Here is an 18,756-nt window from a genome sequence, read left to right as displayed (position 1 = left end):
CTGAGCATAGTGCGTGGCACACGGCATGCCTCGAAAAGTTTTGCTGAAAAAATAATGATAGGAATAGTTTTTGTTGTTGTTGCTGTTGTGTTTTGTTTGTTTGTTTTAGAATGCAATCCTTACCAGAAAAAGGAATTTTTACTCCTTATTTTTACATTTGACTGTAGTTTGCTCTTAAGCCTTTATTTTATTATTTTTTTGTATTTATATGTATTTTTATTGAAGTATATTCAGTTTACAATGTGTCAATTTCTGTTGTACAGCACAATGCTTCAGTCCTACATGAGCATACATATAGTTGTGTTCATATTCTTTTTCACCGTAAGTTACTACAAAATATTGAATATAGTTCCCTGAACTATACAGTATAAAGTTGTTGATTGTTTATTTTATATATAGTAGTTAGTATCTGCAAACCTCAAACTCCCAGTTTATCCCTTCCCACTCCCTTCCCTCCTGGTACCCAGAAAGTTTTACTCATTTAATAACTGGAATATTTTCTTTTACTTAAATCAAGGGTCAGCAAACAAAGGCCTTTGGGCTGGACCCAGCAGTTGTGCTTTTGCCAATAAAGTTTTATTGGAACATGGCCACGCCTATACTGTCTAACTCTGCTTTTGTGTTGCAATGGCAGGGCAGTGGTGACAGAGACAGTGCAGTCCCAAATATTTCCTGTCTGGCACTTGATAAAGTTTGCTGCCCTCTGACTTAGAAAACAAGAGTTCTAGCCCCTGACGAGGTTCCCTTTGGGTCACTGCGGCCGGAAAGCTGCCATCAGTGTGATGTCTCTGCCTGGTACCTAGTCTAGGCAGTTTCGTATACTTGCTTCCTCTACCTCAGCAGTTTTAATTTTCTGTTTTATTGTAGCCTTCTCAACAGTTTTGGGGTAAAATGGTAAAAAGAGGGAATGCAACCTGACATGCTGTACCAAGGACACCCTGTCAACCTGCGGTGTTCTGGACAAAAGTGCATATCCTGAGAAACATGACAGATCCAAACCGTGGGCGTTCTACAGAACAACTAGCCTAGAGTGCAAAGATGTCAATGTCGTAAAAGACAAAACCGATGAGAAAACTCTTCTGTATTAAATGCAACTAGAGAGACACAGCTGAATGCAGGGTGAGATCCTTGATTGGATCTTAGATTAAAAAAAAAAGAAAGCCCTAAAGGACATCACTGTAACAATTGGGAAATTTGAATATAGACTTATGTTAAGAGAATACTATTGTGTTGATGTTGAATTTCTTGAGAGTGACAATGGTATTGTCCTTATTTGTAGGAAATGTCCTTATTCTAAGAAGATGCTGAAGTAGGGAGGGGGAGGTCTGCAATTTAGTTGTAAATGATTCAAACCAACCAACCAAGGAAACAAACAAACAAAACAAACGTATATACATGAGCGATCCTGACAGAAGGCAGTCGTGGCAAAATGTTGTGTTGCATCTATCTGGATGAGCGACGTTCAGTGTATTATTCTTTCCACTTTTCTGGAGTTACGGCAAATTATAAAATAAAAAGCTGAGGAGGTGAAAGGCACGCAAAGAAAGGGAGAGGCCATTTGATATCTGGATTATGTCTGTTCAAATGCGTCAAGATTCCCCTGCCCTGTTTCTGCAGGAAATGGGATGAGGGGGTGGGGTTCTGTTTGGTGGGGGGTTGACAGTAGGGGACGGGTTGGCAGAGGAAGGGCAGGTTCAGATCTCAAGGGTGTTCCTAGGACCAGGGTGCTTGAATGACAAGCATCTGATGTCGACACCTCTGGGCTTGAGTGCCAGGCAGATGCCAGAGACAGGGCATGAGGGGACCCTGAGGATAAATGTTACACCTCTTTCAATCTCACCCTCATCACAGCCAAGCAATTCAGCCTTGGTCCTGGTCCCTTGCCCTGCCTCACTTTCCCTCCACAGAGCTTGTCTGGGGGGCAGGGTCTGTCCCTCTTTATCTGACTTCTTCCAGCCCTCCAGGACCTGTGCCAAAGCCAGAGCCCCAAATCTTAGCTCTAAACCAGAGCTTGAGGGACAGCCAGGTGCTGCGCTGCGCATAGCCAGAAGGTGGCAGACGTGCCCTTCCCAGGAGTTGGAGCTGGAGCCGGAGCTGAACGTAGCTCAGAGGGAAACCAAACAAAAGAAAGCAGGACCTTCCTGGGCTAGGGGGCCCTTCAGATCCCGCGGGCTCTCAGGGAGTCTGGAGCAGCTGCCGCCCAGCTGTGCAGCCTGGGCTGCACGTCAGGGGGTCCCAGGAGTCTGAAGCAGGCCCACTCGTTTTGTGAATCACCGGATCCACCCGCAGAAAAGAAGCTTTAGTGAAATGTGAACCCCAGGCTGGATATATAGGGGCTCGTATGGGAAAGGCCAGGCCAAGAGCCAGTTATTTGTGCCCTACATTTGGATTCTGAAACTAACCTGGGTGATGGAGAAGGGGTGGGGAGGATGGATAGACACAATACTTGCCTCTTTCATCCCATTATTCCATTCTGTTTTCCCACAGAGTTAGGGAAATGATAAGAACTCCTGCTCCTGGGACTTGCAGATCCATAAGGGATGATCATCAATGCCAAAGGAGGAGGAGGAAAGGACAACTATGATCTCCATTCATATTTATTAAGAGCTGACAGTTGCCAAAGACTGTGTTTTATGTGCATTTTGTCTCATTTATTGCACACGGTTCTTGATAACTGAGCTACTATAATTATGTCCATTTTAAAGGTGACAAAATAAGTTTGCAGAGATTAAGTTGTGCAAAGTAACTCAGCTAGTAATGCTGGAACCAGGCTAGAATGGAGCCAGAGTTACACCGGAGGGAACCACAGCATACAAAACATCATAGCGAAAGAATGGAGAAGGAAATGGGAGAGCTGCCTAACTCTACGAGAGGCAGTGTATTGAACTAGGTGAAGAGATAGGCCTCTGTTCTTGGAAAGCTTTGCAAAAGGCTTGTGCAAACTAGCCCAGGCCTGGCAGACACAGAGAAGCCCACAGGGCTCCAGGGACAGCTGGGAAAGGTACAAAAGTCAGCGGGAGCCTCAGCCAGGCCAGTGTGGCAAACACATCTCAGCAAACATCTCCACACAGTCCAAAAGGCACACAAACCACTGCCTGCTTCGTCCACCACGGTTAATTCCTATTCTCAACGGGGATAAAATAACATGTGGTCACAACTGCCCCAGCTCCTCTTAACGGGCTGGAAATAGCGCTTCTTGCATGTGGAAATATAAAGGCTCTGCAACAGATTCGGGGAGGCCCCTCTGGAGCCAACTTCGGGTCCCTCTGCTCCACAGCTGGGTTGTCACAGTGGGTCCGAGGCTCAGGACTCTGGCCTTCCCCAGTTGGGAGCAAACCCTTAGCAATGCTAACCTCCCTGCAAGTCACCAGGGAGCATGCCTTATGATCTCATGTCTGCTAGGCTGAGCTTGGCTAGTGGGGAAGGCAGGGCGGGGCACAGAGGGAGGGCGCCTGCGTCTGAGACTTACTGATTTACAGGGTAATCTCCTTGGGCTGCGGGACATTGCCCGCTAATCTTTATCTGCACTATCTTTAATCTAGTGATTGCTTCACCTCAGCTTCTTCCCCTACCTTTCACAATTCTAAACCTTCTAGAAAACAAACAAACAAACAAACAAGGCAGAGGCTAAAAGTCTGCACTGATGGGTTCCAGGAATTAACTGACGGAAAATGTTCTGAGGATTGGGAAATAGCCGGGGGAGAGGTGGGGCAAGACCTGGACTTTGGGGCCAGAAGCTTGACTCAGAGTGAACAAATAGCAGAAAAGTCTTTCACCTGGTGGGTAAGAGACTGGGATTCAAATTTCAAATCCTAGTTGTCTCTTTCTCTGTGAATGCTCTACCATGACTTGGTGGTAGACCAGATGTCACTGTACACCAGGGAGGATAGCATTGCTCCTAAAGACAGCTGGGGAGGAGAGACCTCTGCACCACGGGCAAGCGAAGCTCCAGCTGCTGGACTGGAAGACGGGCCATGGACAAGAGTGCACAGCTCATCAAGGCCAGTCCCTGCTGCTGGACAAAGAGCTCAAGGTTAGGGTGAGAAGTAGAGGTGACAGAGGACGGGGCTGCCAGTATCCCAGTGACCAGCCCAACTGCTACCTTATACCATCCTCCTGCTCTGGCCCTGCTACGAACATAAGCTACATCATGAGATGAACGGTTATGCAGAGCCACTCAGTCTTTTTCGGAAAAAAAAATTGCAAAATACATACCACATGATACTGTTCATTTTAGCCATTTTTAAGTATACCATTCAGTGGCATTAATTACATTCACAATGTTATATAACCATCACCATGATCTATACCCAAAACTTCATCATCTCCAACATAAACTCTGTACCCATTAAATAATAACTCTCTCTTCCTTCCTCTTCCAAGCCCAAGTAACCCCTATTCTGCTTTGTCTCTATGAATTTGCCTGTTCTAGGTGCTTCATATAAGTGGGATCATACAACATGTGTCCCTCTGTGATTGGATTTATTTCACTATGCGTAATGTTTCCAAGGTTCATCCATGTTGTCGCATATATCAAAATTCCATTCCTTTTTATGGCTAAATAGTATTCCGCTGTATATCACAATTTGTTTATCCATTCATCTGTTGATGGACACGGGTTGTTTATATCATTTGGCTATATGGATAACACTTCTGTGAACACTGGTGTACAAATATGTTTGAGTCCCTAATTTTCATTCTTTTGGATAGATGCCCAGGTGTGGAATTGCTGGGTCACACGGTAATTCTAGGCACATTTTTTGAGAATCCACCCTACCCTTTCCCAGAGTAGCTGCACCATTTTACATTCCCACCAGCAATAAATGAGGGTTCTGATTTCTCCACATCCTCACCAATACTTGTTGTTTTCCATTTTTAAAAAGTTCTAGCCATCCTGATTGGTGTGAAGTGGTGTCACTTGGTCCCTTGTAGTCAAAAGGAATCTTGTCCTTGCTTTTTTGGCACACAAGCCGTGCAATGCTGTCCCGGGACTGGCAGCCTCGCCGTGGCTTGGCTTTAATCTGAGCCTCAGGGCAAGGAGGGAGAGTTCTCACAGGGACATTTAGAGGCCAAAGGAGAAGGCACGGGCCAGCAGGCCCTGTGGATGGTTTCCTTCTTGGGAGCCTAGGAGCCGCTGTGCACAGGACCGAAGTGATAGCCAGGGGGCGCTGTGAAGAGGAGCTGGCCTAGACCCTTTATGCGCAGAGGAGGGTGCTCAGGCCCAGCAGGGTGACACGAGCAGATTGGGGCAGGGGGCACACAAGGCCAAGAGTGAGGAGATCTGGCCTGTCACCTGTGTCTGGCTTAGAGCCATCTGTGCAGACCTCTGCCCAGTTAATTACTGAGGGCTGGACTGCAGCTTCAGCAAAGATGGGCCAGGGCAGAGAAAAGGGTCCCCTTTGCAGACCCTGAGAACTGCCATTTTTAAAAATTGAAGTCTAGTTAATTAACAATGTTGAGTTAGTTTCAGGTGTACAGCAGAGTGATTCAGTCATACATATACACACACATCTTTTTCAGATTCTCTTCCATTATAGGTTATTATAAGATATAATACAACAGTAGGTCCTTGTTGTTTATCTATTTTATATAGAGAATTTCCATTTTTATCTGGAGAGCTTTAGATGAAAGTTCAGATCCCTGGACACCCCCTGTAGAGGTTGTGCTTCCAGAGGTCTGGAGTGGGCCCAGACATGCATTTTCAACCCTCACCCAGGTGGCTCTGCCCTTGGCCACACTTTGATTTGGTCTCTCTTAGGTGAGGACTGCCTGGCCAAGGAGACTGCTGAGCCTAGGTTTGCTCCTGTGCAAATTACTGAATTGCTCTGTGCCTCAGTCTCCCCAATTATAAAAGTAAGAATTCGCTCACCCAACTCAATGTTTGGGTCAGGATTTGTCTACTCAGGGGGAGTACAGGATTTGCAATGGATTACTCTTTGGGTAAGAACTTGTGAGAAATATCAGTACAAATGGGTCACCCCAGGGACCTGGGGAGAGGGGGCTGAAGGTTAGGGAGTGACACCATCCGGGGTAAGGAGGCTGGATAACAACAAACACTTATTTCTGGATGCGATCATGCCCTTGGGAGCCCTTTGAAAAGGCAAACGAATGAACAAAACAAAAGAGCGGGTTGGGGTTGAGTCTGAGTACCCCCACATGGGTATAAGCCCCCAGATTCACCTCCTTGGCCAGTTGGCCTCAGCAAACAGCCCAGGGGTTCTCCGGAAAGTAACTTCCCACCGATGGGAACCAACTCCATCCCTGAAGCTGTCTCTACTTCTGTGTTCTCTGCAGTGTGGGCCTTGAACCACTGCTGGTACCCAAGCTGATGTGGGCGGTGCCTGGCCAGGGAGTGACATCACATCAAAACACCCTGTGAAAGAGTCATTCCCTTCTCAGTTTTACTGTCAGCTCTTCCAGTCCCGTCACAGAGGCAGACTGGGGCGCTGCCGCTAAGTCCCTATCCTCAACCTCTTGCCAATCTCCCCTTCTAACGAGGAGAACGCAGGCTTCAGTTCGGAGTGTTAGCGTGACAGCTGCAGCCAGTTAGAATTCAATGGCATTGTTTCATTTTCTTTGATTTTTCCCGTTTACAGTAGTGACAGTTTCCTTTAAAAATTAACCTGTTTAGGTAGAGGAAAGATGAATCTGTGTAACAAAAGCACTAAGAATCCAGTTTGGGCTTTGGCAAAATTTCTGAAGATGGATTCATTTATGGCTAAAGTTTTGAAATCACCGAGCCAATTGGTTAGCCATCTAGCAAGACCTGATCCTTCTGGTGTTAGAGAGAAAAGCTTCAGAGATTGTTGAAAGAGCCTCCAGGTAGGAGTGGCTTCTTCTCTTGCCTGAAGTCGGAGTCTGAGGCCACTGACCCTTTTGGAAAGCCTCACTTGTTTTGGGGAAGTGTCTGGCATGGCAACAGCGACCACAGTGGTTGTGAGCACGAAACAGGCATTGGACGGACCTGGTTTAAATCCCAGCTCCGTGACCGCCCAGGGCAGCCACTGAGGCAGATTACTTAACGTTTATAAAGCTTAGTTTCTTACCTGTAACGTGAGGATGACTGGGGTCTCTACGTCGTGGGACTATTGAGAAGCTTTAAATAAGACAATAACCATAAAGTACACAACAGCTGACACTTGGTAAAGTCCTAATAAACTTACTAAACCCTCGCTGCTATGATTGTAATTATGAGCCACTATTGTCAATGAGTTTGAATTTTTTTCCTCCTACAAGCTGTGGAGCAATTGAGGAGAGCTTGCTCAGCACAGACTCTTCCTGGAATTTGTCTGTCGGGTCACAAGTGCGTCACACCAACCCCCTCCCCCCATTTTTCCTGGGATCTTTGCCAAGTCCTAAGCCAGGAACCCTTGTTATATTAATTATGAAGAAAAGGCATGTTTTATTTAAAATCCCGGCTGCCGAATATTCTGCCATGCTGTTTCTCTGTGACAGCAGAATTGTTTTGCATTTAGGAAACCCTAATGAATTTAAAGTAAAAATATATCTGTGCTTATGTACACATGTGATTTCCTGAGACCTGATTTCCCTAAGTACCAGTGGACGCTGCCAAAGCTCATGAGTTGGACTTGGGCTTGGAATCAGTGTTCCTTTTTCTTTTCTTTTCTTTTTTTAATCTGTAAGAATGTGCAGGGCAATTCAGTTCCCCTTTTTCCATAAGACTCTGTGGGTTACAGCAAGAGGGAGGGTTGGCTCCTAGACCCGAAAGAGAGACTCTGAGATTCTGGAGAGTTGAGGCTTTGAAAGGGTGGCTTGTGTCTTTCTATCAAAGGCCTTGTTTGGTCCTGGGGACCAGGCAGATTTGGATGCTGGAATTAATCAGATGCTCAGCCTCTTGACTTGACCATCCACAATTATCTCTAATACTTGAGCATCCACAGTGTTCGTGAACAATAACCAGACAAGTGCATGCGCTCTCTCTCTCTCTGTTTCTCTCTCTCTTTCCGAGGTAGACCCAGGCGGATAATGTGCAGTCCTAAGCAGAGACGGTGTCAAAAGTGGAGGGTGCTGGGGTCTGTGGGACCTGGGGGGCTTCAGCTTCTCCTAATAATGAAGCAGTCGCTCCCCCTCTCCTTGGTGCCACCCAGGGATGTGAGCCCCGTGTTACTGGAATGTCTCACTTTCAAGAAAAGCTGGAGCAAGGGGAGGGCTGGATTGTTATGTGTAATGTTCTGATCCTCCAGTGTCACCTAGCAATTGAAAGGAAAGGAAAATACTCTTCAGGCTGAACTTTTTTACCTGCCAAACAGGGCTCAGCTGTGAGCAGAACGTACCCCACCCCCGAGCTGACAACTTGCAGCCTCTGGTCTCAGCAAACATTTTTGTGGCTCTAAACCGAGAAGGATGCCAGAGTTCCAGAGTTTGGGGGTTTAAACTCAAGGGTTTAAAAAGCTAAGAAATGGGAGCAAACACACATTTTAATTGTAAGGCCCCTTGTGGGGGATGGGCAGAGAGAAGCAGGGCAGGGCTGACAAGCCTTGTCCTCTGGCTTCTGACCTCGAGGAGGTCAAACTCCATTATGGCTGAGCCCGGTGGCACCCCAGATCACCATAAGGACCACAGTGAGGAGAGATGTCTAAGCCTTGGAGACCGGGAACATCCCTCACACAGCTGGGCGGGCCTCATGTGTTGGGTGAGGAGTCGGCAGAGCTGGGTCTTCATCCGGGTTGGGAAGTTAGTTCAGCATTTTTGGGCTTGTTTTTCATTCCTAAAGTGGGGATAACCACACAAGGCTGTGCCAGGGATGGGTGTTCAAAACCGACAAGTAAGGGAAAACACATCTAGACCAGACTAGGAAGGCGCTATGAATGATCTCCTGGAGTTCGTGGCAATAATATTTGACCTATACCTTTTTGGATCATGGATATCTGGATAAAAATCTAAGTTAAGGATGAGCCCATAGAGGAGTCACCATAATTTTTGCTTCATGATCTGAATTCGTAAGAGAATAACCAGGCATCTTTCCAACGGGCAGCACACAGAGACCCTGAGACTGCTTTTCTTCAAAGTTTCAGGAGCACATGGGGTCCATCATGCTCCACCCTGCAAGCTGGCCCATCCTAAAGGAAGGACCACGCCCCTGAAGCTGTGCGGACCAAAGAAATCTCATCGTCAGTCAGGGCCCCAGGGGAGAGGCCTTACCTAGACAGAAAGACACTAGCAGTCTGAGACTCATCTCTGCCACTTCCCAGCTGTATGACTTGAGGGTGCATTACCCAGATCCTTATCCATAAATTGGAAGCAATGATGGTACCTAGGGTCCGTTAGGGTCCTTCTGGAGATGAACCAATCCATCAAAAGCACAGAGCCTAACACACAGGATTTCTCATTAAATGGTAGCAGTTGGTAATTATTTTTAGCTACATGGGGCAGGAGAGGCCACTCAGTCCATCTGGCTATGTGACTCCTTCCTTCCTGATAATGCCCCAAACTCTCCAAAGCAACTGAGTGACCGGCCACTTTCCCCGGGATGTCTGTGCACTAGCCCGCGGAACGCAAGCCACCCTCCCACCCACCTGTCTGGCACACACACCTGGGGTAAGAAAGCATTCCAAAGCCCTGAATCCTCTCTTTGGAATCGACTAAGCTCATTGCCTGAAGGCTCTCTTGTATTTTCTCTTTTATCCATTATTGACTTATAATTTCATTGCTAACCCTAAAAATCCACCAGGGCTTGCAAAAAAGGGGGGACCATTATCTTTTGTTAAACTTCAAACAGACTCTGCCAGCTCTCTTCCTTGCCTGCAAACTTTAGGATCTAATTCTTTCTGACTGGTACTTTCTCTGGGCCCCTAGTAAACCTCTGATAATTTCCACCGCTTTTCTCTAGACCTGTGGTATTTCTGCTGGGTCTTGGCCCCAGACATCCAACAGCAATGATGCGGGGAGTTTGCCCACAGTTGGTGATGGCGGCCACACCACACACTAAAGTCATCATTGGAAAAGAAAACCCTTTCAGAGATAAGTCACTTGGCAGCTCAATCTGGGGCTAAGGTGGGTGTCTGTCGTTTTTAAAGCATGCTAATCAGAAAACCGGGTATTTAATCTGTTCCCTGCAGGAAGAGCTCCACGGTAAAATGGGAAATAAGATGGTAGGTATTTAATCAGATAAAGAGGTTATGACTGTGATTTCAGTTCTCATCCCCTGCTTGTCCTCGACACCAACCATCCCACCCCGCAACAAAGGGGTGCACTCTCTGATTTTTATATAGAACTTGTGTTCACTTTGAAAATTTTAAGGGAAAGGAGCTGACATGTATTGAAAGCCTCATGCGTCACCCTGTTTAACTGGGTGTCACCCTCCCCAAACCTGTGGGAGATTATCACTAGGTTTGCAGTAGAGGAAACTGAGGCCTGCAGAGATGATGTTATTTGCTCCATGTTCTGTGGCTAGAATGAGGTAAATCTGAGCTTCAAACCCTGGGCTCCCGAGCCCAGACCACATCCAGCATGGAACTCCAGGAGGTGTGATTTCTGGTGAGATCGCCCTCTCGTGGGCCCACAGAAACCCAGCTAATGCACGTGGACCACAACGGCACACAGCGGGAGCCGACATCTCCACAACTCATCTGCTCCCAAGTGTCTTGAGTCCCCCGTGCAAGACTTTCCTTCCCTGCTCACCACAGCCCTCTCTTGAGCCCCTGCTCAGGCTGTCCCGTTCACTACAGCCACAGTCACAGGGTGATAGGAGAAAAATTACTGCACACAAAGCTTCTCTCCAAATCGAACCCATCTAGGTAAACCTGTTGCCGGGATCACTGGCATCCAGCAGGATTCTCCTTTAGGGCCAGAGCATGGAGATTCTTGCCCTAGGGTCACCCCAAATGGCTGGACACCTGGGGTATGTGTGCCAGCATGTGTGGAGAGTTCGAGGCTTCCACTGGCTTTCCAGATGGGTCTCTGAGATCCATGCCAGATCACGACGCCCCGCCTTAGCAGATTTCCTTACTGCGATCCCCTTAGTTGGAAAGTATTCATGGAGACTTTGCTCCGAGAGGGCTCAAGTCAATTGCACGGCTCCATGGAACTGGCCGCTTAACAGCAACCAGCATCACAGACCTGCTTGTAATCAGGGCATATCCTACCTGGCAACACCAGCCTTTCACAGCTAAACTTTCTCACCGCCCCTGGCCCGGCTGGTTTGGTCCTCCTAATAACCCCAGCATCTCTCCACTATAGATATTTGAAAAGAATACTTACCCCGAAGGCTGTCTTTCCCGCCAGAACCATTAACAGCAGAACATGGAGATCAGACATTCTGGCAAACATCTTTGTAGTTTAAGAACTCTTGTTTTGCTCTAAATAAAATTTCTTTTGTTGTCTATGCCTTTAGGGGGGCAAAATGTCAGTCTCCAAGGATTCAGGAACAAATGAAGAGGATGCAAATTATTAACTAGGCATCAAATACTGTTTAATGTTTAATGTTTTGCAAACCAACTATCTTGATTAAACAAATGGTAACTTTGGGGCTGGGCTGAGTCATGGGGTGGTTTCTTTTCTGGAAAGAAAGTCTCCAAAGAAAGCGGCAGAGATAAAGTGCCCCTGGCTCCTGGCAGGTGGGGGAGCGGGGAGGGTGCTGTCGAGTGTTCAGTGCAGAAGTTCCGATTGTTAACTAGCATCCCAGCTGCAGGATCAGGTGAGATTTCTGCCCCCGGCCTCAGATATCGCTGATTTGAACAGAATGTTAATAGAGCTCTGATTCATCAAATCTCAGACTGAATTAAGGCATGGATAGGCTCCTAATAACATCACGCTCTATGTTCATGAAAGATAAAGGATGCAAAACTGCTATTGACAAACATTGATTCTGGACCCTTTGAAGTGTTGCCCATGGTTGCTTGTTAGCTTCAAAAGTTTTCTTTTAAATTTCATTACATAAGGTTCTAACTTTCTAATTATTTTTTTTCCCTTTCATTGGAGTCTTTCTTTGATCAAAACCAGGGGAAAAACCATGATGTTCATAGTTGGGGCCAGTAGTTTCCTATGTTCCTTTCTTAGCTGCATGGGTTACAGGTAGGGCTGCATAAAGCAACAGTTACCTACGAAGCGTGGGTTCCCATGGATACAGTTCGTGTCTTTAATAGGCATCTTCTTGGGCTCCTGTAAACACCTGACTGCCCACAGCCATTTATGCAAGGGCTCTGGGAATTCTCCCGCTTAGTCCTGTATTCAGCAGCGACTGAGGCAGGTGCTCACCTGGGCTCCCAGTTCACTCATCTGCCAACCCTACTTGGCACAAGCACTTGGACTGCTCAATGGCTGCTTCCACCTTTAGAAGCCAGGTTGCTGGTGATGGAGGGCCTTACAGGCACCAGGCCGGGAGAAGGCCGGAGTCAATGCCCCAGCCACCAGATAGATGGCCCCTGAGGGACAAACCAAGTCTTGCCATTTTACCTCTTCAATCATCCCCAATTTGTTCTCCACCCTATTTTAGGCAGCCATCAGCTCACTCCTGGTCAGCATCTGTTTGATCCTGTAACGCATGCAGACTTCTCTGGGAGAGATCTTCCCTAACCTTACCCTTTCCTTCCCCTAATCTTTACTCCACCCCAACTCTGTTCTTAACTCTAACCCTAATCACTCTTTCGCAAGTTCACATAGTTAACTCACCTAGTTAATCCATCTTTCAGGTCTCAGCCCAGACGTTACTTCCTCAGAAGCCCTGCAAGGGTTTTTTTTTTCCTTCCTAGCACTTATCAAGGTCATAATCATATACCTGTATTGCTCTTTTGTTCGTATTTGCTCCCTCACTGGCCCCACTGGACTGAAAGCTCATGAGACAGGCGCTCTGTTTTGCTCACCACTGAATTCCTGCGGGGATGCCTGGTGCTTGCCTGGCTCGTGATAGGCGTTCAATAAAATAAACACACCTTGAATGAACACGCAAAGGAGTAAGCGCTTCCCTACAGTGATAGTTGGATACTTCATGACCAGGGCACCTTAGATAGCATAGCCAAGTCAATGTGAAAAGAAAACGGATGTGAAAAACCGTCTGTGCAATGGTAGACACACTTCAGTTTATTCATGAACACTGTATGAATATTTATCGATTATCCACCAATGATCTGCTATGAGCCGAGCGTTGTCAACATTGGGACAACGGAGGAGGTGGATGTGAACTTTGCTCTTAAGGAAAGTGAATTCTGGTTGAGGGGGAGACAGGTGGACCATGAAAAAGTAAACAAGTTAATTTTAGTTAGTGACAAATCTGGAAAAGAAAGAGACAAAGTAATGGAACAGAAATCCTTGTGAGTGGGAGGCTTCTGGAGACAAGGAGGTGGCGATGGTGGTGATGTTGGCGAAGTGAGTCACGGGGTGGGTGTTGACCCCGGGGACGGTCATCTGGTCATAGAGCAGGGGCCAAAGAGGCAGCGTGCATGAAGGGGTTGCTGTTTTCCAGTTTCAAAGCTGAAGCCCTCCCAGCATCTGTGCAGTCTGTAAAAAGTAGGAATTTCAGGTGCATCAAATCACTGAATCACTCGTGTGACTTAGGCGTCCTTGTGTGATCTAGCGACCTTCTGACTTTGTGGAGAGATTTCCAGCAAACAAACCAGAAGCTTTTCTTCCTGTGTCAACAGGAAGTGACCCGGTGCTCACCTTTAGAATCCGGATGAATTCCCTGACGTGCAGTCTTCCCTTTATCTCAAGCAAAAAGCAGACAGTTGTGCTCTTTGTGTAGCAACTACATGCTTCCCACATGTTGTCTCTTATATCCCTGAAGTTTTGCGATCATGACAATATGGAACTGAATAAATTTCTGCACATGGCCCTGAAGGAGAGAATTCTCTAAAAGATGCTTAATCCTTTTAATTTAGGAAGACAAGAGGACCACTTATCATGTGATATGGCTTTTTCTGGGGAGTCGGCAAAAACCTACGTGGGATCTCTGCTTTTTAAATCCAAATATCCCGGCGGGGGGTTCAGATGTGATCCAGTCGGACTGTTCTCTGGAGAGCTGGGGAACATTTTCCCATGTGTCGGGTTACAGGCTGCTGGAGAGAGCCTCTGACCTGCCTCCGGAGGCCCTGGGACCCTGGCTCACTAGCGGCTGATTCTTCCATCCTAAGAGAGGATGTCCTCACCATGCCCTTGCTGGAGATCCACGTTTTGATGTACTAGGTTACGTGAGGTCTGTTGGGCCTGGACCGCCCTGCCTCGTATTTGTTGTTAAGTAACAGGCATCTTCCTCCTGCTAGGCCTTCAGTATGGGGAGGGAGCAGTGGGGGGGGGGAGGTGAGCAGAGGGGAGGGCCTAAGAACAGCAGCTCAGACTCCAGACAGGCCTGGGGTGAGCCCTGGCTCTGCCATATCCCCACTGTGGACAGTGGGCCATTTATTCTCTCCAAGCCTCGGTTTTCTCATCTGCAAAATAGGGATGCTATAGTTCCCACCTTATGGCGTTACCACGAGGTGTATGTGAGAGCATATAGGTGAGGTGCTAAGTGCGGCAAGTAGCATAGAGCACAGTTTGCAAAACACACTGGCTTTGACATCAGGCAAATCCTTTTATGGGATGGCGCTTGCTGAGCCCCCATAATAAGCCTCACTCAGAGTCACGTGGCTGTTCCTGAGCTAAATTCTTAAAGTCATCCCCAGTCAGAGACGACATCCTGTGGGGACATGTCACTGCTCCTTCCTGTCCCCAGAGGCCCCTGTCTGATCCATTCATTTCAGGGGCACCCTCTTTTGGAGGGAAGGGGAGATGGCTTGCTAACTTGGTGCAGGGGCAGTAACTTTTCCCCACTCTGCCCCACGTCCCCCAGCATGGTTCAGTATGTTCATATTTATTGTAAACTTGTTGATACCACACACTCCGTTTTCTGACCTGGAAGATGCACCCCCTCTCCATGTTTATGAGAAGAAACCAGTATTCATAGAGTGCCTTCTGTGTTCCAGGTGCTTTTGCAATCCTGAGCTCATTCAGTCTTTGTAAGTACACTGCAAGGTGATTGGGCCCATTTCACAGATAAAGAAACTGAGGCTCAGAGAGGTTAAGTAAATTGCCCAAGGTCACAGAGTTTGAGACAGAGCCAGGTTGGAAGCTCTTCCCACTCTGTTGTACGGACTTAGAGTCTTGGGGTGGTGGTTTTGCCTTTGACGTCAAGCCACCTAAGAACTTACTGAAGAAAACAGCATGTCTAAAAGCAAAGACTGCCGATTGCCTGACCAATTTCCATGTTCTCGTCTTCCTTCCTATTGCCTGTACTTAGAGTGGCAACGTGCCCAGTGGTTAGTAGAGAGACCATCTCCTCCTGCAACAGCAGCCGCTTGGTTTAGGTTGGGTTTCCTGGGAAACAGAGATGTTGGGACTTGTGGGCTAGCAGTTTGTTGAGGGCACTTGAGGATCAATACCCTGAGGGAGTGAAGGAAGCAGGACTGGGTAGAGGGAAAAGCTGAGCTGCCATGCAGAGTCCATTTCATGGAATCTTCTGGAGCTGGGATGGCCCTCAGTGTTGTCCTGCCATGAGCTGCGGGGGCTGGGACTTTGAACTGGGAGCATCCCGTCACTGGATTAGGACTCTCCCCGTGGAAGAGGCGTGAGTTTGGGCAAGGCAATGCTGGTTAAGAGTAACACTCAGAGAGGAACTCAGCGGAGAGCAAGAGGGTGTCAGCTGGGAAGGGTGGGTAGTGCACACCACGGCATCCACGGTTCCAACTACTGCCTGGGACTCTACCCCCCATCCCTTAGTTCAAACACCCACTTCAGGAAACCTGAATGGCTCAGCCAAGTTTTGGATGAACATCCCTACTTAATACTTGATCTAATCAGAGATGGCTGGAGCCACAAGCATGGCCAGGCTGATCCAGGTCCACGGAGCGGACAATGACCGACCTTTACTTGAGGCAGTCAGTATCAGGGAGAGAGCCAGAATGCTGCCACAGGAACCAGGACCTCTACGCAGTTATTAGGCAAGCCAAGCTACAAATTTATAGCTAAGCTTGCTGTCGGCCAAAGGGAATGGAAAACCCTGACTGTTTGGCATGATTTTCATTATACTTAAGCCAATTCTTTTTCCTATGACCAATTCCAGGTCAATTTTCATTCTTAAAAAAAAAATTGTGATCTGATGAGCACAAGTTGGGGTCGAGTAAACAGGAAGCGGAAACTCACTGACACCCTGGCCATCGTGAATTTCACGTGGTCCATCAGCATCACCAGTGAAGGGTGTCTGTCTGTCTATCAGGCCGAGCAGGAGTCTCGATGAACTAAGGACGCAGATTTTCTTCTTTTTCTTAGAAGCAGATGTTGAGTTTCTAGCACATAGTAGGTGCTCAAGAAATGCCAGTTGGAGGACGGGAAGAATAAATAGCCTCTTCAGTCCTCTGCATCTTAGAAAATGACACCAGCATACACGTGGCTTTTCAAGTTGGAAACCTGGAAATCATCATTTGTCTCTTCCTCTCCTTCCCCAAACTCAAATCATCAGCATGTTTCTACCTCCAGGAGGCATCTCAAATCCTTCCAGCACCTTCCACCCGAGTCCAAGCCCACACAACCTCCTGCCTGGTCTCCTGCAATAGCCCTCCTCCCTGCTCTGCCTATTTCCACTCCTGCTTCCTCTTAAGCCCGTTCTCTACCATCTAAAAGCATTTATTGTAAAAAGCCTAATCAGATTATGTCAAGCTTCTGCTTGAAAATCTTTGATATCATCCTTTTGGACCTAGGATGGAATCCCAAACTCTTATTGAGACTCAGTTTAATCTGGCCTCTGCTTACTTCTTCACCTGCATTGTGGGTTCTTCTCAGACATGCAGTGTTCTCATAAGACCAGGGACCTTGTCTGTTGTGTTTACAGCCTTAACTTATCCCCTAGCCCACAGTCTGGTATGGAGAGTCAATATTTACTTGTTGGATGAGCGGATGAATGGATGGTTGGTTGATTGAATGGATGGATGAAGGGACAGTGGGCAGCCATGTTTGATCAGATGCCAGAAGCCTCTCTTTTGGGAAGGGCTCACCATAGACTCCAGAGCTGCCTTCCTCTTGTCAAAGTGAACCCTGGTCTTTGCCCATTGGTAATTCTGTCTGCTGTGATCTATGAGGTTTTGGAAGACATAAGAACCATTGATGCAGTACAACCGTGTAACCGCCAAACGTAGTGCAACCTAATGTGAATTAAACAACTTAGGATCTTCACACAATAATTGATCTGACTATTTGTGCTTCTTCCCTTTCTTTAGTCTTTCCATGGGGCTTCAATCTTCCCTCTTGCATTTTAAATTTTCTCTGTTCGGTGGTTGTCTAAGGCAGAGAGTGTATTTTTTTTTTTCACCTGCAATCTCTCGCATCCCATCAATCAGTTCTACAGAAACACAAGGTCCCCCTTTGGATCTCCAGCCTCACAAAGAGCTATCACCTGGATTGTGTGATGCTTCTTGTTCTAAGTGCATCTTTGATTTATTAAACATCTTTGAATAAAATTCTGTCTATGTTTTACATGTTGGAAAGTTTCCCCTCCCCTCGATGTGATAGAAAACCTGAAAGACAGAAGGGATCTTGAGATTTAGGTGTCCCTTTCTGTCTAGACTTGTCGGCATTCTGAATAGAGGGTACTGTGATATTTTCAAAAGCCTTTTCTCTTTTGGGGAAGGCAGACCTCTGAGCACCTCTCTAAAATGTACTTCTAGAAACTGCCTGACGTGAACCTCTTTCCAAAGCACATTTTCTTGCTGCCTCTATTGTGCGGTGGCAATAGCCTGGGTTGGAATCAGACAGAGCCAGTGGCACAGCTGTTTACCTGCTGTGTGATCTTTGGCAGGTTGCTAAACCTCTCTGAGCCTGTCATAAATACATTTGGTGTGTTAAATGAGATGATAAGTACAAAAGTGCCTGGCACACAGGACGTACTTGATTTGTGTTAATTTATCTTTCTCCCTTTTTTTCCATTCCATGTCTTGGTTCCTTTTGTATTTATTATGAAAACTCTACATCTTCCTCCAGACTGGCATGATAATCAATGACGCAAGTTTTTAGAAAAGGACTTAGACAAAACTGGAAACAACAACACACACACAGCTGTGTGATTTGTCTTCCTGAATAATGCGTTCTTTCATTTATTTTAGGAGAATTCATTGTGCTGGGTACTAAGATGCCTAAGAGACCTCTGTCTCTGCGGAGGGAAGACCAGGTGGGCAAATCCACAGGTCCTTCCGGAGGCCAATTCTGAGCCACGGAGATTGGAGGAAATCATACTGGGAGAATGACTGGCGCAAAATGGGTTCCATTAGTCATTCCAGGAGAGCTTTCAGCCGACGCGGACTGCACCCCGTGCCCCAACCTCAGGACACTCAGTAAAGCCAGTTGTCATATTGGTGACTACTGGTACCAAGACGTATTTCTGTGTGTCCAGCACGGGCTTAGCTCTGTGGATGGAGGTCGGAGGATCCTGATGGTCTCACTTTGAAGGTCCGCACACCTGGTCTGGAAACAGCTCTTAACTTCTGTATGACTCAGTTTCCTCATCTGGGACATGAGGACAATGTTGGTATGTATCTCGTAGTGTTGTTACGACACTTAAATGGGGTGTGATGCGCCAGGTTTGAAGTGCTCGGAGCCATGCCAGCACATAGTGAGTGCTCTGAGGCCATTTGTTAAATGACTTGCCCTCCAGAGTGTCTCTGCTGGAGCTTCACCTAAAGCGGCACCAAGGGCTCAGATGATTAGCATAAAGGATGTTAAATATTAAATTTTTGTGGATGCAATGAGCAATAGTCAAGATAGATGGTGGACTGAGCA

At 47.0% G+C, this 18,756-nt stretch overlaps 1 protein-coding gene across 1 annotated transcript in view; it reads right to left on the bottom strand.

Moving 5' to 3' along the window:
• HABP2 (hyaluronan binding protein 2) overlaps positions 1–11,371 on the bottom strand; it is a 34,311-nt gene extending 22,940 nt beyond the window's left edge. The window contains exon 1 of the mRNA XM_006200195.3: positions 11,221–11,371. Within this exon, the coding sequence (XP_006200257.1) occupies positions 11,221–11,289 (69 nt within the window). The 5' untranslated portion in view covers positions 11,290–11,371. The remainder of the gene's footprint in view (positions 1–11,220) is intronic.
• Between the last annotated feature and the right edge of the window lie 7,385 nt (positions 11,372–18,756).

This window comes from Vicugna pacos, chromosome 11 (genome assembly GCF_048564905.1).
Source record: "Vicugna pacos chromosome 11, VicPac4, whole genome shotgun sequence".
NCBI classification, from domain to species: domain Eukaryota; kingdom Metazoa; phylum Chordata; class Mammalia; order Artiodactyla; family Camelidae; genus Vicugna; species Vicugna pacos.
The sequence above is the reverse complement of the archived record's forward strand: the minus strand, read 5'-3'. Positions and strand labels throughout refer to the sequence as shown.